General features: G+C 32.7%; 2 protein-coding genes across 5 annotated transcripts in view; both read left to right on the plus strand.

The window, feature by feature from the left end:
• LOC128176667 (calcium/calmodulin-dependent protein kinase type IV-like) overlaps positions 1–16,252 on the plus strand; it is a 37,718-nt gene that overhangs the window by 5,916 nt on the left and 15,550 nt on the right. For 2 of the 4 annotated variants that reach the window (XM_052843159.1, XM_052843157.1), the window contains one exon: positions 1,183–1,442. The exons of the other annotated variants lie outside the window; for them this stretch is intronic. In XM_052843159.1, the coding sequence (XP_052699119.1) occupies positions 1,183–1,189 (7 nt within the window). In that variant the 3' untranslated portion in view covers positions 1,190–1,442. Of the gene's footprint in view, positions 1–1,182; positions 1,443–16,252 lie in introns of those variants that run through there. 4 annotated transcript variants of the gene reach the window in all.
• Positions 2,674–8,403, plus strand: LOC128176668 (uncharacterized). Its single transcript, XM_052843161.1, has 3 exons — positions 2,674–3,145; positions 3,229–3,352; positions 3,998–8,403. Coding segments are annotated over exons 1-3 (2,037 nt in total). The 5' UTR covers positions 2,674–3,143; the 3' UTR covers positions 5,909–8,403.

The following is a 16,252-nucleotide window of genomic DNA, read 5'->3' on the forward strand; positions in this document are numbered from 1 at the left end:
ATATTGATGACACGATTGAATTAGAAAATCACTTTCATAAAATGAAATCACACGTTCATTGCATACTTGTTAAGTAAGCTACTTCATTCATTGCCTGGCCCGTCTCCATCTAACTATCAATAAGTGCTGCCTGATGCTTGCTGTGGTGGATTATGATGCTATATTTGTTTATACAGTATATGTATATATTCTATGGTCAGAGCTGGTAAATAATCCAAAATCAACTACAACTGTTTGATCCTTTTCTATAAATTGATTGTATTATTTCTCATGAGACATTTCAGCTGTCTTTCTAGAAATGAAGGCAGTTTCAGGGTTCATTTAGTAATCTAGTCACCAAATAATTTTGATGATGAAATATTCACATCTCTGTTGAAATTAATACTTAACATCATGTTAACTTTAGGACCAGAGGGAATAGGGAAAAGTCTTCTGAATATGCCTTCACAATTGTCTAAGTAAAAAGTCTGGTATGATAGTACAGGATTGATCTACCTTGCTGTAACTCTTATTATTATTGTATATTGATCATTGAAATTTATAATAATTAATATTACAAAATATTTTAGGATTTACATGCATAATTGTGTATCTTTTGAAGGAATTAAGTATTATGAGGTGAAGGAATCGGTTAGTGTCAGGGGGGATCACATCCAATAAACCCTGAAGGGCTGTATGATGGATTTGATCATGCCCAACCGTATTTGATCACCTCATAATATTCAAAGAATCATTCCTTATTACTTATAAAATTTTTAACAATTGTTTAATTGAATATAAAATTGTTGATATTAATTTTAACGTTATTTTCATTTCGTATAATCATGCAAACCCTGTTTGTGCACCACAATACATTACTAGATATTTTAGAATTTACATGCATACCGGTAATTGTTTATATTTATAAGAAATACACCTATAAAAAATCATTTTTTGATTATTATGAGGCGAAGGGATTGATTAGGTTAGGGATGAATAAATCCAATTGTTCAATTTAATACAAAATTATTGATATTTTAATGTTATTTTCATTTCGTATATTTATGCAAACACTGTTTGTGTCCCACATTACGTCATCACAGACAAATTACACTGGAAAATGTAAATATATGTACATGTATTTGCGGTGATACTAATGGTCTGTTTTGTGATACATGATTGATATTGTGTACTCTGTTGCAGGCAATAACAGATGCCACTCTCCTGGCGTCTAGAGCGGCCCGGATCACCAGCATCTTGAACCAGAAACAGTCTATGAGTGACGTATCAATAAAGTCTGTCCACGAACCAATGGAACACTAGAGATTTGTCACATGATCAGTCACATGACTGACTCACCTGTGATCTTATTGCATTCTGATTCAGACTTTATTTTTGAAAAATGTACAATTCTATTTATGTCTTGTCTGTGATAATATTGTGAATAAACATTTTGTATCTGATTAATGTCTGTTAAATTCTTTTCATTTGTAATTCACTATAGATTAATATTTACATTTTCAACTGCCTTTGTCTTTGATTGATAATATTACGAATTATTTTTGAAGTATATAGCCTAATAATTACATTATTAAATAAAGATGAGTGGCACAAAATAAGTTGTCTTATAGCATAACCAAAAAAAAACGGTATTGGCTGTGCCGCATAGTTACACATGAAAAAAAAATAGTGGTTTAAAATGGGAAGATTTTTTCCCGCCAGAAAAATCAAATTTCCCTCAGCCGAAGCCCTGATTTTTCTCGAGGGAATAAATATTCATATTTTTCTCATTATAATGCCATAAATGTATAAAATATTCAACTATCGCCATATTAGTTGTCGATTTCTATTGTTTCGCTCATCGCTACGCGAACCCTTAATAAGGACAAGGGCACTATTACCGGGTAATGCTTCTCCGCAGGTATTTTATTCCCCCGAAGACGTTACATTAGACGAAAAGACTTGTAGAAACGCGAATTGAACAAAAATAACATGACAGCAACTGCAATGGTAGGTAATATCCAACGAAAGACGAAACAAAACAGACTAAATTCCAGACACATATACTTCAAAAACCCTCGAACATTGTAAAGCGTTTTCCTGTGTCGTATCGTTATAATGTCGCGCATGTGCGAATCATATACCGTAGAACACCGAGCAGTAACAGCATGGACCTAAAAAAAACGGAGTGTCTTCGTAGAAACTAATAAAACGATGTTACTATCTTGAATTTACTATTACTTTTCAACAGTGTTGAGTATAGTGCGGCCGGGGTCGATTAAATCAGACGTTATGTTCTCTGTATGAACAACACACGTGTTCTATGTGCATGCAAAGTAGATGTACGGCAGCACTATCTAACGTTTACAAGATAAAGCGGATACCTTGGAAATTTTTTAAAAGAATAAAACGTTTTTATTTTTAATTGATTTTAATTTCCTTATTTTTACACGTAAAAGGTGTAGTTCTATTATTGAAGAGTCCGTGCATCCTGAATGTCTTGATCGAAAAGCAAACGACCGTAACTTTCTCGGCCGGTATATATACCCCTGTGTTAGTTGAGGTTGCACTACAGTATTAAATTTCACTATATATTCTTACCAAAATTGCACAACTTTACATACAGATTAAAAATTCAAAACGAACTTCTTGAAAAAATCCTCTCGACATCTTTTTAAACATTTTCTAGCAAAATACACACGTGCATCCAGCAAGGCGTGAGACTTTGTTTACCTCGAAGTTACACATGTGCTTGAAAATCAAGCCCGGGCCTTTTCACCCCCCTCCGGAAACAACACGCATCAAAAATTCAAATGACCTCGCGTTATTACAAAACTGGGATAGTTAGACCTCTTACACATTGTTATTCATCTCATAAAAAAAAATCAGCTCCTGTCTCGAGCTGAAACGCCCCGAATTCAAAGGAAAATTCGGGAATTATTTTGGCTCAGCCATGTTTTGACGTGAACCTTCAGTGAAATACTGTTATGACACCTGCAGAAGCGATCGAAACTAATATGGCGACTAAATACTTTTATGAATTCTTTCCAGATTCAAACAAGCTTGTTAACAAAAAAAAATGAAACAGGAATATTTCGAAATACGAAGTTATATTCATAGCACCTTGTAAGAAAACTAACCCCTCTGCAACACCAAACGGTCAGATGTAAGTACTTTCATTTCTTGTAAGGGCAAAATAAATACGTCACTATGAATATGGTATTTAAAATAGTGTTATTTTTTGGTTAGGATGGCATTCTCGAAACTGTCTGACTCAGTTTATATGAGGATGTGTCAAGACATAGGGACACTACAACAAGTGACCTCCAGGAGAGATATTACAGATATAACACTGTGCCGGATAATTATGCCAGTGCCAAGGTGGCATTTTTGCACCCGCTTAAGCTGCATATATCGAAAAATTCAAATATGCCATATGATAGACCATTGCTTAAAGAGTTAACAACCACCTTTGTTATCATTGTATCTCACCTGTCAGGTGAGATATTTACCTTTCAAAAATAAATTCCTTTAGGAAAATAATTTTTCCCATAGGAAAAACAATATTCCTATAGGTAATTTGAAATTTCCTATCGGAATACAAGAACTTCCTAGAGGAATTTCAATTCCGATAGGATTTGATAAAATCCTACAGGAACACCTAATGTCCTACAGGAAAATACATGTCTGAATCAAATTCCTACAGGAATTACCATTCTCCTATAGGAAATATAATTCCTGTAGGACTTTTAAAAAATCCTATAGGATTGTCAATATTTCCTGTAGGAGAATCAATTCTCCTATGGGAATTATCATTTTCCGATGGGATATTAATTTTAAAAGGTAAATATCTCACCTGTCAGGTGAAACACACTAAAAACAAAAGTGGTTATATACTCTCTAGACAATGGTCTATCATTTGGTATACATGGATTTTTCCGAAACTGTATCTTAAGCGGGTGCAAAAATGCCACCTTGACACTGGCATAATTATCCGGCACAGTGTTATATGCTTGAGCTGTTAGACGACATACAAAAATATGATAAGGTGAGATCAATGAGGACTGGAAGTTACAAAGAAGGATTCAGATTACAGGTACGTGGTTCAGACGTTGACTCTATGTTTTGGCCTACTGACCACCGAGTGATCTGGAACTTCTCACAGACTTTATATTATAACGTACACATAAAGGCGATGATTCTATGTGAGAGTTCTGAAAGTCCACCGGGATATACATTACTTTGGTTACCATACGAAGGCGCTGACACTAGAGTGTTGTCATCTTGTGTCAGGATGAATGGGGTACTCTATATATCAAGTTCTAAATACCGGGACATCGCACATCCTTCGATGACATGTGATGCTATAGCACATGGACCATGTAGGAGTGGAACAGTAGACGGTGTAATTGACTATGATATAGCCCATGGTTTTGTCAGTGATTTTTGGCCTCCCTCTGCCTACTCATGGATAGACAGATGTCACTCATGGCCCCTACCTCATGTTGTCAATGACATTGTCAGAAATGGATGTCACTTTGTAGCAATAGGTAACAAACAAGGAAATCATGCAGACAACGAATGGAGAATCTCTTTCTCTCAGGCAGAATATAAACTTGTGTGTTCAATGAATCACACTCAGTTCTTAACTTACGGTTTGTTAAAGTTGTTCTTAAATGAAATAATTAACAATGGCTTAAGAAACGAAGATAAACTACTGTGTTCCTACCACATGAAAACAGCTGTTTTTTGGGCCATTCAACAAGACACACTACCTCACTGGTGTCCACAAAATCTCCTGGCCGGTTTCTGGCTCTGCTTCAAACTTCTCCTTAAATGGGTATATGAGGGGATCTGTCCAAATTTTTTTATTCCAGCAAACAACATGTTTCTGAGCAAAATCCATGGGGAAGCACAAACAACTTTATACAGCCGACTGTATGGGTTGTATGAGAAGGGTATAGCATTGCTGCTACAAAGTCCCTCCATCAGGTCCTCTATCATTTATGTCCTCTGTAATCCCGGACTCGCGGTGTGCACTGATGAACACACTCTGATCTCTGAGGCTGGGTTTGATGTAGAATTATTTTGTGAAATAAATAGGAGTGATGGACAATACAAAAAAGACTTACAACACTGTATGAAGACTCTTCGCATAATAGAAAAGCAGATTGCTTTACCCCTGTCACAGTGTCAAGTTGTCATGTTACAGAAATATACAGCCACCACTTTTTTGTATACCTCTGCTATGTTAAACAATATGTGTACAAATACAAGAGTCAACAAACAAGTGTATATTTCAAGCAAAATGGTTTCTCACATGCTGAAATTAGCAGCCAAGTTTGGGTGTGTTTCTGACATCTTGTACATTGCCATGTATTATTACAATACACTCAAATACAGGGAAGCTTTATCTATTATAGAGATGACAAAGGTCAAGTTAGCACAGCCATATCTTATGTATAATGAACATGTAGACAGAGAGAGATATACTGAGGCTGTAGGGGGGCAGTCCTTGTCTACAAAGATGAGACGGGCTGTAATAATGGATATCAGACACCGTAATGGAATGTTTTTAATCAATGAACTTATGCCAGAACAATGGTCTAGTGGGCAAAACAGACATCCTTTTTTGCTTATTCCACCCTATGTACTGTTACACATGCTAGAGTTTTTGTGCTCTAGACATGTTGACACAGTGAGAGCACAAACAGCTCTAAATGAGCTACAGGTTCTAGTTCACTATGATCAAGGACATCTTGTACCTGATTATAACAGAGACATTTCCTGGGAGATCCTGGGGATCTGTCAACAGATCACTGGGAACCTCCAGGCTGCCCTACAATCATACAAACAGTCCCTCCGACAATATCCATTCAATGAAATACACACTGCTACCATACATAGAATTCGTGATATACACTTATGAACATCAATTATCAGTAAAAGTCTGAATAAATATAATTATGCATTAAAAGTCTTATACCTTTAGACACCACATTGTCAGTAAATGGTTGAGTATTTATGAATTGAAAACTCTTCAAATGTTTTTGAAACACATGCTAATGTATTTTGACAACTTCAGCAATTTTAAGCAGTGACTCTTATAAAAGAATGGATATGTATTGCAGTCTATTTTACAATAACATGTACATTACTGTCATGCAAATGAAGTCACCTTTTCTTTCAAATTCAAATCACAAACTGATTTGATCGTTCGACAGAAACTATAAAATACATGTATGGGATTTCAGTCAAACTGATATGATTTTTATGTAATAATTTTGATATGTGTCAAAAAAAATGAATTCATGTAATAGATTTGACATGTTTAAAAATAGATGTAATTTCTAATAGAATTTATGTGTTTCTAATAAACGTATTTCTGTTTAAATTCACAGTATCGGTTAGATTTTTATATATCACATCAATAAGCATCAAATTTTGCATTAACAACTCTATCAGAGCAGGTGTATAATGAATTTGTTACAACCCATGGTTTTTGTTATTTATGTGTCTTATGATAACTGGTTCGTTACTGGTTTCCATAACATCATGTGCTGCAAAGCCCCTCCAAATCAAATTGACTTGATGGACATTTTCCATCGAAGCACTGCAGCTTCAAAATCCGATGTTATATTAAGTGAAATTGTTAATGACGCGCAAATTTTCCTTGAGTGATTGTACAGTACCTGTTATGTTATAAAAAGCCAAAAAAATGTTGGCTTTGTGAAAAAATAGAATGCAGCCAATCACATCTTTTTTATTTATTTGAATGCCCTTTATTTAAAATAACTACATTGCTGAATGTTTCACAACCACAACTATGAGAACTTTATACTTTGTCTGTCTGTCGGTATAAATGAATGAGGTGATGGGTTTATAAATGTAGGAATGAATGTGTTCATGTAGATGTTAAAAAACAAATTAACTTACAATTTATAATTATATGACAAGAGTCAAGCTTATTATTTGATATCCAATTATCCTTTGTCTTGTATACAAAAATATCAATAATATATCACTCTGTAAACTGGTATATACATGTAGTACTATATACTATATTCTATGATTATTTTATAACACAACTTCTTGACTTTGTATTTTGGAGAGGGTTTATATAGGCTTTGCCTGTTGCCTAATCCATTTGATTACTAAATAAAATATGTTTAAATCAAAAAAATTAAATTAAATTACAACCATAACTACTGTCTTCGTACCAGTTGGTTATGGGAAACTAATTAAAGGTATGATGCAAGAGTTGCTGATGGTCACCAAATGACAGGGATTGAGATATCAGGTGTGTTTGCAAAGAAAAACCCTGAATTTTTAAAGTTTTTTTAAAAAATAAACTTTAAAAATTGCCATTTTTTAAGTTGGTTTTAATTTAATTTTTAATTGGTTCATGTTATTTAAGTTTCAAATATTGCTATGCCTTTATTGAACGTGTGTATGTAGTTGTTGGTTACATGTAGTAAAGTAAACAATATTTATTCATTTTTTATTATCAGGTTGTACATGACTTTATGAATTGTAAATATCTTTTATTATATTATACTGGGAGGGTGTAATTGATACACCTTCAATATTTTAGAAGCAAAAGATTAATTGCATAGTTAAATAACTGTTGGTAGGGATATACGGATGACATTGAATCTCAATTATAATTTTCAAAAAATAAATCAATGGATAGCATGTGTTTTTTAGATAACGCCTCAAATATTTTCTTCGATACAAGAAATAGTATTTAAAAAACAGAACACCCCACCTACCATTCACTTCCTCGGGCGACGCTTTGGCCGGCAGCCATTGTGAGGTACCTTGGTTACCACAGAAATCGAGACAATCCTCACACCTGAGGTCCGTAATCCTATCAAAGCTGACAATAGGGTAAAGACAAACAAACATAAAAAATACTTGTTTACAATAAGCTCTTCACAATTAAAAACATTTCTATTCAGAAAGAAGAATTTAGATATATAACACAAATCATTTTGAAAATTTTCGATTGGTTCATCTGTCTCAACTTTGTCAACTACTACATGTGCCTGGCACATTTAGGTCAATTATACAAAAGTTGTTTTTAGTTTTCAAATTATGCTTTTCATTTTGTTCATTGTCTCTCCTATCAATAACTCTTGGAAACAAGAGGCCAATGGGGCCACATCGCTCACCTGAGCAACAATGGGCGTTCAAAAGATATTGTGCCATATGGTCCCTCGGTAGAATAACAAAAAATAAATATTGTCAAGTATTCGAATTTTACACTTATTTTTGCATACACGTAATCTTTGACATCGTACCTTCATGAAATACTATTTTTTACCAGAATAAGGAAATCCTACGCAAGATATAAATCTAAACATTTGGTAGGGGTACACTGTTAAGTTGTTAACTTCCAATTCCCTATATTTTCCTTCTGCCCCCCCCCCCCCCCCACCCCCCCCCCCCCACTTTGTAAAGCGATCAAAATATATGAGAGCAGATAGGTACATTTTTTTCATCAACTACTTACTAGTTATTGTATTTTCAAAAAAAAAAATAGTTATTGTATTATTGTATATTATTATGTAAAAATCCTACATGTATAGATGTGAATAAGAAAATTGTACCTCAATGTGCTCAATTCCTCAAATTAAAAACATTCAAAAATTTAATTTGTCTTCTCCATTATAATTAAATGACTGTTATTTACCTCGCGTACAAACCAGGATAATTTTCCGCTGTGATATTTTTTTTAGGAATAGCGATAATTACTTTATCCCCGCAACAGAAATGTGTCAGAACTATGGAAACTGTTTTAAAGATGTCGTTTTTATTTACTCATGTTTGAAAAACTATCAAAATTGATGTAGATTTCACATTATTTATTGTATAAAGAGGGGGCCCCAAAGAGTAGGTTGATACAGAATATCATTCTTTTATTTTGTTTGTACAAGTATTTAACATACTCTAATTCATATAGAATTTCTAATGTTCAACCAAAATATAGCGACAATCGTAGAATTATAAGCAAGATACAGAGCTCACAGTTCGCCTAGGTTTGAGTCATATTTTGTTCACATGTTTATTACATTCAGCTAAAGATTGTTGACTTGGTATTTCCTATTCAGCATTCAAAATGGAAAAAAAGAATGGCCTAAGATTTTCTATTCTTTTATTCACTCAAGACCAGTTCACTGGTATTTGAGGTTCAAATTCAGTTTATACAAATGTACACAAACACAGTCAAGTATCACATGTACAGTAGGAGTAATAATGACGAAAAAAGGTTAAGTTTACAATACAATAAGTTGTTAAAGTTGGTTTCTGGAAGAACAGACTTTGAAATTTTTTTTAATAAATATTGACAAATGTTTTACTTTTTTAATCTTTAGTTTTTAAGATTTGTGTACAAACATAAAATTGTGAGCAAATCTCTGTATCTTGCTTATAATTCGAAGCTTAACACTCAAATATGGTTAGTAAATAGAATAAACAATTAAACACAAGAAACATGCACTATAACAAATAAAGAACACAATTTATTTTTTCGAATTGAATCATATATATACATGTATATAATTACATATTTCCGTCAACGATATCAAACTCTATATAAACTGAATAAACTCGAGAAAATGCCGAGCATCTCAACAAAACTTATTGCATTAATCTACCATTACGCAAAAGATAATACCGAATTACCGATAGAATGAATTGTATTTCAGTACTTTTTTGATACATCAGAGGTTAACAATTAACTGTTTGGTTTACTGAAGTCTCTGTTTGATTTGATACGTAAAAATCACGAAATACAGACGATAGTTCCCAGGTTACAAAGCATAAATAATGAAAACGAAACGAAAATCAGAACAAGCTAACACCAACGTCATGTGTGAAAACTGTCAACGCATTGAAATATTTAGCCTCAATTGACTTCACAAAATCGGCACCAATATATTTTGCATGTTTCAAAAATTTCCCTTCATACGCGAACTGTTGCACAACAAGCAAATTCATCATAGTCAGATCGACCCTTTTTTGTATAATGTCATGGCTGCTTTAAACGAAGAACCTCGTTTTAGAAGTATGGATACGAGTCTTGGTAAAATGGGTATGCAAACCCGGGCCGTGGCAAAATAAAAGCAGGGGCAGATCGACATTTCCAAATACGGTTTATTTTGCAGCAATACTTACAGCGATTACAAATATACTGGTCCATCAAATATCCTGAAATTTTAATGAGATTGGCAGATTAATAACTCCCAATCTTTTGTTTTGCCCAGGCCAAGTCTTGCCTACCCATTTTACCGGATGCTGAACCCGAAGCTATTAAACTTATTGAAACACGCCTTTCCTTTATTATTATTTTCGTAATAACTCAGATTTGAAACAGAATTAGCCCTTAATTTTTGCTATTTTTATATTTTCCTTCCCATAAGGATAATTTATGCTAAACTACGTTGAATTGGACTCAGTAGTTTTTGAGAAGAAGATTTTAAAAAATGCACCCCCCTTTTTCTAGAGTTTCAAGGTTTTTTCCGCTTTGAATACAGATCGGACTTTTATTTCTGAAATTTATATTTTTGCCCTCCCATAAGGATGCTATGTGCCAAATTTGGTTGAAATTGGATAAGCGGGTTTTGAGAAGAAGTTCAAAATGTAAAAAGTTTACAGACGGACGGATAGACAGACGGACAGACGGACGGACAGACGGACGACGGACAAAATGTGATCAGAATAGCTCACTTGAGCTTTCAGCTCAGGTGAGCTAAAAATGAGACCAGCCGAGATATTTGTTCTAATTTATTTCGTAATAATTTAATTCTGGTTGTAACGCGCTTTCTGATTGGCTTAAACAATTATTTTATATAAAGAATGTTGCCTACGTCATAGTAAGACTAACGTCAAAAACGTATCAATACGCCGGACGTTTGAATTTTGTACTATTTTACGTAATTTTAAAGGTAAAATGACTGTTTTTATCTACAATGAAGAGTAAAAAAAAAATTATAAGCAATGAATTCAATTTTTATTAGTTTTATACGATATAAAATGGTTTGAAACAGTTTACGCTTTTTTATAAACCGTTTCGCGGTTTATAAAGCGTAAACTGCCCCAAACCATTTTATATCGTATAAAGCAAATAAATATTGAATTCATTCCTTAATGGTTTAGAAAAGAAAATTGCGGCAGATGAGCACTGAGAGAAATAAAAAATAGTGTCCTCAAATTACATGTAACTTGTTATTCTTAAAGTATTGAAATAAACATATAACTACTTATATATTAAGGAAACTGTATCATCAAGTACCTGTGATATAAACTTCCGGAAAAATGACTTTATATTATGGAAAAACATATGCATATGTATTAGAATGACAATAGTCATATTAAACTATAACAATGACCACAACCCCATGAAAATACAACAGTATACTCTCTTGGAGAGGTTTTAGTACTAGTTCATATGTACGTTATCCTTCGTCTCACCAAAATAATGTGTTATTTTACATAATGAAATAGACAGCCTGCATATGACGGAGTTGTTAACTGTTACATGGTATATAAAAGGATGAACAAATAAATGGTTAGATTAACCTCTTTGATTACCAACTGTTCTACCTGAATTTATGCCGTTAAGATACACCCTCAAGTTCCTCAGGCCAATATTAGTGCACTCTGCAACAGATACGATTTCCTTTATCAACAGAACACTTTACAGAGAGAGCTCGACTAGCTGTTAGATATGCATATCAAATATCAAATTTATAACGGCATATAATAAGTGTTGCGTCATATTACTGTGTAAGAGGACAGAGTTCTAACCTTCTAAGGCTCATGTTCTTAGGCATTCATACTTATGAATATATAAATGCCCTCAACCAAATCCCTAGATAATCACTAGCAGGCTTTTTCGTTTGAGAGTTTACGAGTAACACATAAGTGTTTCTTTCTCTCCATCCTTACCTCCCCTATGAGGGTCCCGACTGACTGAGCCGCTAGGTTCGGCTTTCTTCTGCCGTTCATGAAGCCCATTGCGCCCTACATAGAGACAATAAGCAACGTCTTCACTACATGTTTTATTTCAGAAAGATATCTATTAAGATATGTATGTATTTCATATTGCAGTGCACCCTACATACATATATACAATTAGCCACCTTTACCGTGGGCATTATTTTCCAGACCAAAAATGTTTTCACATTTACAAAACATAAATATTTCAACAGAAAATGGTTTGCAGTTGATTCCAATTATCAAAATCATATACCTTGTTAATTTCAAATAGTTTGTGCAAAGTCTTTTGTGTGTAATGAATGACAATCAAACCAAAAACAATGGTACTAGCAATTTATAGGATCATATTTCATTTTGCATTAGAAAACATGGCGACCTTTAAAACTTTTAAACATAAATTCTGTTGCAAGTGCAACCCCACCCTTTTTCCTTTGAAGTGATATTAGAATCACAATATGCCTTACTGTAGGGCATATCAGCGGCGTTAGCGGGTTATGTAATTTTTTCCTGCAATGATCGCTACCTTCATAACCAACATGATTCATCAAAGAAAGAATTTTATTATATTATATTTACATCTTTATTTTAACAAATTGATAAATTGACTGCAAAATATAAGTAAAGTTCACTAAATTACTTTTAATGTACATCAGTACGTTAGCTAAAAGAAACAGCCAAATCCTCGCCTGTGGAAATTTGAGTCTGACATCATCACAATTAATTCATGCATTCCGTGATTTTTCTTAGGTCGCTGTATGTTTCGACCAATCGACAAACGGGGTGTGAATATATACGTCTGGCTGTTTCTAAAGGTTTCCGTAAGCAACAGAGGGAATCATACTCAATAGATGTAAATATTTGATGATGATATTTATCGGTTTAATTATCGGTTTCATCGATAGGGTACCAATGATATAAGTTGGTTTTTACATACATGAACCTATATGCGTCATATACGTAAACAAAAAGAAACCGTTTGGTTTTGTCTTCGTATTGCTTGACTCAGCCCGAATGTTTTGCATTAATTACACATACAAACTTCTGAAAGCTATGTGAAAATTACAAAAAAGTCAGTTTGATATGAGAAGCATTTTTTTTTTAAATTTACTTACATTTAAGCCTACATTATTTTTAGCGATTGCCATTTAAACTGCTTAAACAATCATATTCGCTTCAAGTGCTACCATCTTAAGTAATTTTTGTTTATTTTGTAAATAAACTTAGTTAATTTATTTTCGGAATAGAAGTGTTGCTTAAATGACGGGGAAAACTACTGCATTGTCTAAAATTATACATATACTTAACCAAACTATCCTTTAAATTATCAGATCAGAAATATTTATAAGCTTTGCACTGATCATAAAAGAATAACTTCAAAGTGTTAAAAAGTTTTAAAAATATGTTAACGGAACTTCTTTTTTCCAGCCAAAACGAAGTACATTTCCTATAATGTTTAATGGGGATGTTTTAATGACATTCCTCGCACATTATTACTACGTGTTCTTAAGTAAAGTACACAAAATAAGCATCATTAAATAACACCTAAAACGTACATTATTTAAAGATATTTCGTTAATAAGAGAAGAGTATTAAATATATTTCATATGCAACAAAAACCTGTCGTCTGCATAGAAGTCTGAACGGTAGCCTGTGGTCAATGCACATTCTAACAAAACCTAGGGGTTACAAGGTACATAGTTTAAATGATCTCTTTTTAGTAAAACAGATAAGAAGAAAACAAAGGTCCTGTTATGGTGAATATTGCAGGATACATCATCTGTCTTAAAATGTTGTTTAAAATTTAAAAAAGGTTATTTCAAAACAATTTTTTTCTACTTAGAAGATAATCCTTTTTTCATTCATGAAAACGTGTGCTTCATCAGTATCTGAAAAAATCATGCAGGGTTTATATCTTTAACATTCAGTGTTCAGTGTATGAAGTTCTTAAAAAACATAAGGTGAAATTAATAGCAGTAGATTTTCACCCACTATTTTAGCTGAGATTAATTCATAAAAGTATCTATATATCTGAATATGAAAGAGATCTCTCCTGGATGATTCTAGGGATCTGTCAACAGATCACAGGGAACCTCCAGGCCGCCCTGCACTCATACCAACAGCCACTCACATAGCATCAATACAACAGAATACAAACTGCTACCACAGAGAATCCATGATATACACTTTTTGGCACTGCATTGTCAATAAATGTTAAATAAGTTAATATGCATTAAAATTAAAATGCATGTTTAATTTAGATAGATAAATCTAAGCCAAGTAAATAGATGTTTAATTTTTTTAGCATAAAAGTTTAAGCAATTATTTGTAATCACTTTCCCATAACAAACTGATTTGAAAGTACATGTTAACATAAATACATATTAATAATTAGTATAATGGATTTAATTCAAATTGAATATGATTTTTGTATAATGATATTGATAATGTTCATAAAATATAAATTTATGGGTTTTTAAATCATATGACAGATATCAATTAGCATCAAATTTAAGTATCAACTATTGCAGTAGAGAAATTAATTAATGAATTATGTTTTTTTATGAATACTTGTTCATATTATGCAAATTTCTGGTGTCTATAATAATAATTACAGCGTTAAAACATTTCAAAGAAATATTTTGGGAACAAATTTTTTTCCCTATATTGTAGTTTTACATGTATTATTCTAAATATTGTCCTTTGAACATTTGTTATTGGTCACTTTAGTTCTTTATTAATTGAACTTTCATTCAGTATTGTTCTTTAGATATTTTAAGTTTATGAAAATGAATTCTTCACAAAGAAAATATTGTGCCGCACAGCTCTTTCAAATCAAGGTGACTTGATCGAAATATATCCCCTCACAACAGTCTCAAAATCAAGGTTATATTTTTGAGCACTGTTAAACATTTTATTTTTCCTTGCACCAGATTACAATACTTGTTCTGTGGTGACTGCGACTGTGGTTTCAATAATATTCAATGGTATCAATACTCGTGGATGAAGTGAAAAATCACAGTTTCAGGGATTGGTACATTCGTGGCCAATGACCCTATCAATACAATATGTTAATAGAAATTGCACTTTGATGAACATTTAATTTCGTGGATCAACTTAACAGCGAAATCCACGAAAACTGGTATTCAACGAATATGTATGAAACCATTAGATATGTTTGCTTTGTGAAAAAGAATGTAACCAATCACACAATTAAAAAAAATAATGTCCATCATATATAAATGATCACACTGTTGAATGTTTCACAACCACAAATGCCAGCTGTCCTCTGATCAGCTGGCCATGGATCACTAATTATAGATCTGATGCAAGAGCCAATGACAGGGATTGAGATATCAGTTGAGTTTCATGTCATGTGTCCGCAAAGAAAACAAATGAAAAACTTATCTTAAAAGTTGTATTTTTATTGATGTCAAAAAAATTGCCACTTTTTAAGATGCTTCAATTTTATTGTGTAATTGGTTTGTTCATGCTTTAAAAAGTTAAAGTTTCAATATTTGTTAATGCCTATATTCCACGTGTGTATGTATATGTTGGTAACATTTATCAAAGTTTAAAATATTCATTATTTTTTTTTAATTATTATCTGGTTGTACATGACTATGAATAGGAGATAGCTACATTTCATTCTATACTCAGGAGATGTAAATGATACACCTACAATATTTTAGAAGAAAAACTTTTAATGCACAGTTAATTATTCTTAAGTATAGACTAATGGCATTTTATCATAAACACCCTCTATAACTTTCAATAAACAGCATGTTTTGATATTAAAGGGGCATGGTCACAATTTTGGTCAGAAATTATTTTTCCAATCTTAATGTCTACAATGCTTTAGTAAGACATTTTTAATAGGCAACCAAAATTTGAGCATCATTTGTTGAGGTTTAAGCGAGTTACAGAGATTACAATTCTTTTGTTTACATTTTGAATGTTGAAGTACAAATTCCAGTTTTAAACTTAAAAGGAATGTGTTAAACGTTAGAAACTGTTAATTTATGCTTAAAATTAATAAGAAAATAGACAAATCAGCTTGAAAAATATTTTTTATTGGTATATTGACCCCATGTAAACAGAAAACAGGACACGAGCCTTGTTTACATGACAAAAAGTTTTGACCCATCTATCTTGCTCACAACTCTACGTCTGACTTTCAAATTTCACTTGATCATTAGAAATACATTCTTAAGGCATTGTAAATACGAAAAATAGTAAAATTGAATTTGGCCAAAATCGTGACCATGCCCAT

The sequence above is a fragment of the Crassostrea angulata genome, chromosome 3 (genome assembly GCF_025612915.1).
Source record: "Crassostrea angulata isolate pt1a10 chromosome 3, ASM2561291v2, whole genome shotgun sequence".
Classification (NCBI taxonomy): domain Eukaryota; kingdom Metazoa; phylum Mollusca; class Bivalvia; order Ostreida; family Ostreidae; genus Magallana; species Magallana angulata.